The 9,717-nt window shown below is 42.2% G+C and overlaps 1 protein-coding gene across 1 annotated transcript; it reads left to right on the forward strand.

Moving 5' to 3' along the window:
* The first annotated feature begins 8,010 nt into the window (after positions 1–8,010).
* Positions 8,011–9,228, forward strand: LOC103242248 (short transmembrane mitochondrial protein 1-like). Its single transcript, XM_008010038.3, has one exon. The coding sequence runs from the start codon at positions 8,780–8,782 to the stop codon at positions 8,921–8,923; it is 144 nt and encodes a 47-aa protein (XP_008008229.3). The 5' UTR covers positions 8,011–8,779; the 3' UTR covers positions 8,924–9,228.
* The last annotated feature ends 489 nt before the right edge of the window (positions 9,229–9,717 follow it).

Raw genomic sequence — 9,717 nt, forward strand, 5'->3', positions numbered from 1 at the left:
TACTGTTACCTGCTCCACTTGCCCGCTGACCCTTCATTGATTCCTACCAGAAGAGCCTGGTGGCCTCTGGATAGCTAGATGTTTATTGCCAAGAATGGGCTAGGTCTGACACAAGGGCAACTGATAACTCCATCCAGGCCCATGGAGTCCAAGGGTGTTCCAGACATCACACCAGGCACAGAGGAAACATAGAAGCAGCATAAGTGAATGATGATAAAGGGAGATACAGGTTTTGACAAAGGTGACCTGGGGACACTGTTGGCCCATAGAGAGCAGAGGAGGTAAGGCCTGGAGGAACAGGGTGGATGCTGCCTCCTCCGTGCCCCACTTGCGAGGCCCATTGATCAGGGAACTAAGCACACGGGAGCAAGGATCTCTGTGTCGTTGTCCTGCGTCAGACGCTGAGCTGCCCAAGAATGGGACCCTCTCTGGTTTCTCTGCTCGCTCCTCTTCATAGGGAAGGGTCAGTCACATTCAAGGTATGCTGTGAGCAGAAAGTGATGGGAGAGAGCAGAGAAGTGGCAGTAGCTCCATCAAGGAGGTCTTGCAATTCCAGTTAAGGAGCTGGAATTCAAGCAGCAGGTGCCAGGGCCAGGGGAGCAGGGAGCGGATCTGAGGGCATGGCGGGAGGCAGCTATGGGGCAGTGGGCTCTGCTGCATCCGTGGCCGTGGTGGGCCATCTTGGAAGGGACCAGCAGGACAGTGGCTGCTCCAGACCCATCCCACCCAAATATGTCTCCTAGAGCAGGAGAGCGACCTGTGGGAGAAGCAAGCCGATATAAATCAGAGCTCACCTGTGCTGATCCCCGGCTCCCTAAATCAAGAACCTGACAGGTTTTCTGGGCGAGAATCAATCTTGCTGTCCCCACAGTAAATACCATAATCCTTTTTCCAGTGTGTTTTAGAGAATGTAACTGCCATGCTCATGATTTATTCGAAAATATTCTGCCAGGTTATGTGAATGAATGGGGGGAGTCGACGTGCTTTTAAACAGGAGTTCAGGGAGCTCCCAACGGGACTGGCACCTCCCTCTTGGGGCAGCTCCAGCAGGCAGCCAGCTTCCACTCCCCCCTGTGGCAGGCCACCAGGACCAAGGACATGGGAACTGAGGGCGGGCAGCAGGACACCAGAATGACCACTCTTTAGCTGGGACGGCAGAGCAGAGGCAGCCAGGCAGCAGTAGGTGGCCGGTCCTCTCAGGGCTTCTGTCCATGAAAGCCATCACTGGACTTCTCTTTTCCAAGTTTTTTGTAATTTATTTGTTACACAGCTAATATAAGAATGCATTCTTGGTCAGGCGCAGTGACTCACGCCTGTAATTCCAGCACTTTGAGAGGACGAGGTGGGTAGATCTCTTGAGGCCAGGAGTTCGAGATCAGCCTGACCAACATGGAGAAAACCTGTCTGTACTAAAAATACAAAAATTAGCTGGGCGTGGTGGCGGGCGCCTGTAATCCCAGCTACTTCGGAGGCTGAGGCAGAATTGCTTGAACCCGGGAGGCAGAGGTTGCAGTGAGCTGAGATCGCACCACTGCACTCCAGCCTGGGTGACAGAGTGAGACTCTGTTTCAAAAATAAAATAAAAGGAAAAGAAAAAAAAAAAAGAATGCATTCTTGTTATGCCTAATTCAAATAATTCAGAAGTTTCCAGAGCAAAATGTGAATCTCCCTTCTATACCCTCCCATGACCCAACTCACTGCGTTCCGGTTTCTTCTTCCAGAGATAGCAGTGGCAAACAGTTACCACCATCTTATATTCATAAACACATATACCCTTTTCACACAAATAGGTTCTTTTTTTTTTTTTTTTTTTTGAGACAGAGTCTCGCTCTGTCACCCAGGCTGGAGTGCAATGGTACAATCTTGGCTCACTGCAACCTCCGCCTCCCGGGTTCAAGTGATTCTCCTGCCTTAGCCTCCCAAGTAGCTGGGACTACAGACACATGCCACCACGCCTGACTAATTTTTTGTATTTTTAGTAGAGATGGGGTTTCACCATGTTGGTCAGGCTGGTCTCGAACTCCTGACCTCGCAGAGGTTCTTTTTTTATGATATGTAGTTTACATTTATAGTTTATGTATTTATATGATATTTTTATATATGCATGCATACATAAATATATATACACACATATACAGTATGTATGGGTTTATACTGCTTCCAGTTGTTTTTAACCTTTGTAAACAAAATCATGATGCATTTCTTTATAACTAAATGCATCTTGGCACATGTGTATGAGTTTTCTTTTAAAATAGATTCTAAATGAGACAGGGCTGGTTAGAGTTCTGACAAACTCTACCAAACTGTCCTCCAAACATAGTATGCCAACGGGATATAAGTGTCTGTTTCCCCACATCACCAGGAATGCTTTCATTTAATTTTTGCCAAGGTGGTGGGCATAAGCCCCTCATTGTTGATTTACCCATAACGGGTTCCTAAGCACGTGGAACACACCTCCCTGCGTTTAGTGGTTTGGTGTGTCTGTTTTTCTGGGTATTGTCTAATCATTCCTTTGTCCAGCTTTCTACTAAGTTGTCTTTTTTTCTTATGGAATTTAGGGATTTTAATCTTTGTCTTTGGAACATATTGCAAATCCTTCTTTTCAGTTTGCTTTGCTGTTAACTTTGTGGTGTCTTTCTTGTTGAGAAATTTTAAATTTTTAAAGCATTCAGATTTGATTGTCCTTTCATTTATGGCTTCCAGGTCTCGTGATTTGCATGGGAAGGCTTTCCTTTCCCAGAAATATAGTTTCATTTTATTTCCTCTATTTTCTTCTAACGTTTTCGCGTTTCTGTATCTCACATTCACTCACAGTTAGCCTCCAGCATCTCTGCTTTCTCCATCACTTTTCTCCTCTGAACCTACACTTCCCCCAGGTAATCATATTCATGCTGTGACTTTAATCAGCACTTTTAGGCTCATAATTCCCTCGTGTGTATCTCTGATCTTGCTTTCCTCTGGGCTCCTGACTTGCATATCTGCCTATCTACAGGATATCACAAAAGTACCACAGACTCTGCAAACCCAAAACTGAACTCACGATCTTTCTCTCTAAACTTTGACTTCTTTTCTACCCTCGTGGATGGCTCAGAAACTTGAGCCTCACTCTTTGCACTGCCCCGTCCTTCATACTCCATGTTGATGCCCTGCCAAGACTTTGGCTGGGACCTGGTCAGTTGCACCTACCAAATTCTTGGCCACTGTTCTGTCTCTCCACCCTCACAACCCCAGCCTAAGCTGCCTTCATGTCTGGTCAGGTTTCTACATTAGCCTGCTAACCTGTCTCTTCAGCGTCACTCTCAACTGCTCTAACCTTTCTCCACACAGCAGTCTTCAAGATACAAATGTGATCATGCAACCCTCTTCGTCTCAAAACCATTAAGAGGACGAACAAGGGTGGCTCCGTGGCGCAATGGATAGCGCATTGGACTTCTAAGAGGACGAACAAAATCTTTCTTGTGGCCAACAGGACTTTGCATGACCTGGGCCCTGCCTGCTTCCCCGATCTCAGTCTCAGTCTCTGTGCACCAGCCATGCTGTCATGTTCTGTTTCTCCAACCGGAGGTCCTTTCCACATGCCTCTCCCTCTACACGTTATATTTTCTCCCTTTTTTTTTTTTTTTTTTTTAGACAAAGTTTTGCTCTTGTTGCTCAGGCTGGAGTGCAATGGTGTGATCTTGGCTCACTGCAACCTCTGCCTCCCAGGTTCAAGCAATTCTCCTGCCTCAGCCTCTCAAGTAGCTGGGATTACAGGCACCCACGACCACACCTGGCTAATTTTTGTATTTTTTAATAGAGACGGGGTTTCATCATGTTGGCCAGGCTGACCTCGAACTCCTGACCTCAGGTGATCCTACCGCCTTGGCATCCTAAAGTGCTGGAATTATAGGCGTGAGCCACCATGCCTGGCCTATATTTTCTCCTTTTTCATACCCCACATCTATTCCTCACTTGAATCCTATTCCTCCTTGCTCTCTCAGCTCAAATGACATCCTTACCATCCCATAGACTAGGCCAGGCCCTCATGCTATATTTTTTCATAGCATTATGAAGCTTTTTCTCATAACACTCATCCCAGCTTATGTTTACGTATTTAAGCATGTGATGCATGTCTGCCAAGGCAAGGCCAAGAACGCTCCCTCTTCTGAGTTGCAACAAAAAGCGAGGACTTGGCCGGGCGCAGTGGCTCACGCCTGTAATCCCAGCACTTTGGGAGGCCGAGGTAGGCAGATCACGAGGTCAGGAGATGAAGGTCATCTTGGCCAACATGGTGATACCCCATCTCTACTAAAATACAAAAAATTAACTGGGTGTGGTGGTGTGTGCCTGTAATCCCAGCTACTTGGGAAGCTAAAGCAGGGGAATCGCTTGAACCTGGGAGGTGGAGGTTGCAGTGAACTGAGATCGCACCACTGCACTCCAGCCTGGCAACAGAGCAAGACTCCATCCAAAAAAAAAAAAAGTGAAGACTTGTTTCTCTTGTTTCTCTTCACCAAGAACCTAGCGAAGCTCTGATCCTGTCTTGGGGGAGAGAGTTAGAAGAAGTAGAAGGCATGGGAGCAGACAAGAATATTGTTTCTTTAGGGAGAGGCTGGAATGGGAAGATGATGTATTGGGATGCACTCACCTCCCATCCTCTGACAAAATCAGCCAAGGAAATTGTGAGTGTGTAGTTGTCTGAGTGAATAAAGGAGAAAGAAAGTATCTGTGAGTGAGGGCCGGGCACGGTGGCTCAGGCCTATAATCCCAGCACTTTGGGAGGCCAAGGCAGGCGGATCACAAGGTCAGGAGATCAAGACCATCCTGGCGAGCATGGTGAAACTCCATCTCTACTAAAAATACAAAAAAAACCCCAAAAATTAGCTGGGCATGGTGGGCACCTGTAGTCCTAGCTACTCGGGAGGCTGAGGCAGGAGAATGGTGTGAACCCAGGAGGCGGAGCTTGCAGTGAGCTGAGATCGCGCCACTGCACTCCAGCCTGGGCAACAGAGCGAGACTCCGTCTCAAAAAAAAAAAAAAAAGAGAAAGAAAGTATCCATGAGTGGTCCTGGCAGTTTGTACTTAAACATCAGACAGAGCCTTCACGGCACATAAGCTGGACTAAGCTAAGATGTATGCTTACAATAATGTCCCCAACCTAACAGTAAGTGTACGACCTGGTTGGGCACAGTGGCTCACACCTGTAATCCCAGCACTTTGGGAGGCCGAGGTGGGCGGATTACCTGAGGTCAGGAGTTCGAGACGAGCTTGGCCAACATGGTAAAACCCTGTCTCTACCAAAAATACAAAAATTAGCCAGGTGTGGTGGCAGGTGCCTGTAATCCCAGTCACTTGGGAGGCTGGGGCAGGAGAATTGCTTGAACCCGGGAGGCAGAGGTTGCAGTGAACTGAGATCACACCATTGCACTACAGCCTGGGCAACAAGAGTGAAACACTTAAGGGAGAAATAACATGAATTCAACTCAAACTCTCAGAAAATTTAAAAGATTATTCCTAATTTATTCTATTAGGCCAACATTACCTTGATACCAAAAACAGATACAAACATTAAAGAAAAGAAAACTACAAATCAATATTTTTATGAATATAGATTCCAAAATTTCTTATAAAATTTTAGCAAATTTAATCCAACTATATATTAAAAGGATAATATATGATGACCAAGTAAAATTTATCCAAGGATGCAAAATGGTTAAGCATTTTTTTATAAAAACAATTATTTATCATGACAACAAACACTTAAAAAGTAAAACTCTATGATCATTTCAATGGAGGCAGAAAAAGCATTTGACAAAATCCCACATCTATTACTGATTTTTAAAAAAACAACCCTAGAAATAGAAGAATATTTCTTCAATCCAATAAAGGAATGAGGCAAAGATGACTGCTTTCACCATTTTTAGTAAATATTCCACTGAAGGTTCTAATCAGTGAAGTAAGTCAAGAAAAAGATATAAAGGCATCCAAATTGGAAAGGAAGAATTGAAATTGTCTTTAGTTCCACATGACATTATTGTCTGTGGAAAAACATGCTATGAAAATCTACCCAAAAAAGCAAGATAACTGAAAAGCGACTTTAGCAAGGTTGTAGGATATAGTCAAAATTCAGAAATCAACTCTATTTCCATATACTAGTAACAACCAGAAAGAGAAATTAAGAAATAATATTACAATAGCATCAAAACATGAAATATAGAGAGATAAATTTGACAAAAGACGTGCAAGACCTGTACACTGAAAACTGCAAAACATTCATGAGAAATATTAAAGATGACCTAGATAAAAGGAGAGATATATTATGTTTATAGATTAAAAGACTCAATATTGTTAAGATGTTAATCCTCCCCAAAATGAACTTTAAAGTCAATACAATCCCAGTTAAAATTCCAGCAAGCTTTTTAAAAGAGAAACTACCAAAATGAATCAGAAATTCATACGAAAATGCAAAAGACCTAGGGGAGTCAAAATAACTTTGAAAATAAAGAACAAAGTTGGAGGGCTAATATTTTCTAATTTCAAGAGTTATTATAAAGCTACAGTCATCAAGACACTATGGTGTTATAAACAGATCCACAGAACAGAATACAGAATCCAAAAATAAATGAACACACATGTGGATAACTGAATTTTGACAAACGTGCAAAGGCAATTCAATGGATAAATGATAGTCTTTTTAACAAGCAGTGCTAGAACAATTGGATGTACATGTGCAACAAAATGAACTTTGATGTTTTTCTTGCACCATATTATGAATGTTTGTGTTGCTTAAAATTTATATGTTGAAGCCTTAATCCCCAGTGTGATGGTATTTGGAGATGAAGTCTTTAGGAGGTTATTAGGTTAAGATGAGATTATGATGATGGGGCCTCCATAATAAGATTAGTGCCCTTATCAGCTGAAAGAGGAAGAGACCAGAGCTCACTCTCTCTCTTTGCTATGTGAATATACAAGAAGAAGGCAGCTGTCTTCAAGCCAGGAAGAGGGTCCTCACCAGAACTCACCATGCTGGCTCTTTGATCTTGGATTTCTAGCCTTAAAACTGTAGATGTAAATGTCTATTTTTCAGCCATTTACAATGTATACATTACAAATGTTCATGTACACATGTATGCATTTATGTTTGTACATTATTAGCATGTAACACACATCACATAGTTAATGTTTAGCCATTAGACATTAACATTATAACATTAGTTAAATGTCTAATACCCTGTCTCTGCTGTTTTGTAATAGTGGCCAAAGCAGACAAAGAGACACCATATATAAAAATTACGCATAATGAATCAAGAACCATAAGGTAAAATCTACAGCTCCAAAACTTTTAGGATAAAATCTTTGTGACCTTGAATTATTAGGCAAAGATTTTGGATTAGTAGGCAAAATATCTTCGCCTATTAATCCAAGGTCACGAAGACTTTTTTAGATATGACACCAAAAGCTCAATCCATTTAAAAAATTGATAAATTGAAATTCATCAAATTAAGAACTTATGCTCTTCAAAAGACGCTATTGAAGGAATGCAAGTGATGTACTGGGAGAAAACATTTCCAAATCATATAGGTAATAAAGAACTTATGTCAGACTATATTAAAGATTCTTAAAACTCAATATTTTAAAAATGAACAACCCAATTTTTAAAAATGGGAGATTTCTGATCAGACAAAATGGCCATAGACTCATTTTTCCCTCCTTCTCCCCACTAAGTACATCTATAAACCCTGGAAATAACATAAGAGGCAACCAAAGGAGAACAATGAAACGTGCAAACAGAAAGAATTGATTTGGGAACCCTGGAAAAACACAGCAGCAGAACATCTGATCATTCCTTTGCCCAACAAGAAAGATAACTCATATCTGATATTTCCCAAACCCCAAAATAGCGACAGAAGGCATTGCAGGTTGACTCTTTCCACTGCTAAATCAAAGTCCCTCCAACAATATGGGTAGCAAGCCTGGTACCACCCACAAGGGAGATCCTTTGGAAGACCTGCTAACAATAATTGACCAGGAGAAGTGCTCTCTTCCCACTGAGCCTGAGACTCCTCTCCTGCCAAGAGATACTGGGGTAGTCAGCAGCACCAGCAAAGGAGTCCCTACCACAACAAACAGCCCAGCCCAGAGAGCCTTTTTATCCTCATGGGCCTGAAACGCTGCTTTTCACTGACAGACATTCAGTAGCCTGGCCCAGGGAAATGCTTTTGCACCATCAGGCAGCTGTAGCAGGAACTAGTGGGAGCAACAGCAGGACCAAATAAACCAACCGACCAAAAAAATACCACAAAAGTTCTGAAAGTTAAACCATCACTGGAACTGTATCCCACAAAAAGTAAGTTAGGACCAGCATGCTAATCCTAAACAGAGTGGCACCTGTTAAAAAAAAAAAAAAATTTAAATAGGACCCAGTGTCTCCTAACATAAATGATGAAATGTGCAGGGTACAACCAAAAATGACTCATCCCACCAAGAACCACAAAAATCACAATCTGAGTAAGAAAAGACAACCAACTGATGCCAACAGTGAGATAAGTCATATGGCAGGATTCTCTGACAGGGATTTGAAAGCAGCCATCACAAAGATCTGTCAATGGTAAATTACAAATTCTCTTGAAACAAATGAGAAACCAAAAAAAAAAATCTCAGTTTTAAAAAGTTATTTAAGAAACAACCAAAAGGAAATTATAGAACTGAAAAATACAATAAGAAATATTTTCTGAGGCTCGGACCAGCCCACGGAGCTGCAGCAGTCCTTCGAGCCCTCCTCGCCCTCCCCACCAACATCATGCTCCAGTTCCTGCTTCGATTTACCTTGGGCCACGTGGTTGGAATGTATCTGGCTCATAACTATGACACACCAAACCTGGCTAAAAAACTTGAAGAAATTAAAAAGGACTTGGATGCCAAGAAGAAACCCCCTAGAGCATGAGACTGCCTCCAGCACTGCCTTCGGGAAACACTGATTCTACTGCTCTTGAGGGCCTCCTTTACCATCTGAACCAAAAGCTTTTGTTTTTGTCTCCAGCCTCAGCACTTCTCTTCTTTGCTAGACCCTGTGTTTTTTGCTTTAGAGCAAGCAAAATGGGGCCCCAATTTGATAACTACCCTACATTTCCAACATACTTACCTCTTCCCATATTCCCTTTCCAACTGCATGGGAGGTTCTAAGACTGGAATTGTGGTGCTAGATTAGTAAACATGACTTTTAATGGAAAAAAAAAAAAAAGAAAGAAATATTTTCTATATGGCCTCAGAAAGTCGAATGTGGATGACAGAGGATACAGTCAGTGAACTTGAGGAGAGATAAATAGAATTCACTCAATCTAAACAACAGGTTAAAAGCTAGATGAAAATACAATAAACAGCCTCAGAGACTCATATGACAATAACAAAAGATTATCAGATGTGAACATTTGTATTATGAGAGTCCCAGAAGAGAAGGACAAGAGTGAAGAAATAATGGAGATTATTTGAAGAAATAATGGCTGAAAGCTCCCCAAATTTGGCAAAAGACGCAGACTTTCTAGTTTAAGAAGCTGAATGAAAACCAAATAAGATAAACCCCCGAGGAAATAAAAAACATCATAATTAAACTTCTGAAAAGTAGAGACAAAGGGAACTAATCTTGAAAGGAACCAGAAAGAAATGACGTATTACTTACAAGAAAATACCAATTTAAATGACAGCAGATTTCTCATCTGAAACCGTGGAGGCCAGAGAGAG

This window comes from Chlorocebus sabaeus, chromosome 16, assembly GCF_047675955.1.
Source record: "Chlorocebus sabaeus isolate Y175 chromosome 16, mChlSab1.0.hap1, whole genome shotgun sequence".
NCBI lineage: Eukaryota > Metazoa > Chordata > Mammalia > Primates > Cercopithecidae > Chlorocebus > Chlorocebus sabaeus.

Coding starts and splice junctions, on each gene's coding strand:
- LOC103242248 (XM_008010038.3), top strand. CDS start 8,780: ATGCTCCAGTTCCTGCTTCGATTTACCTTGGGCCACGTGGTTGGAATG.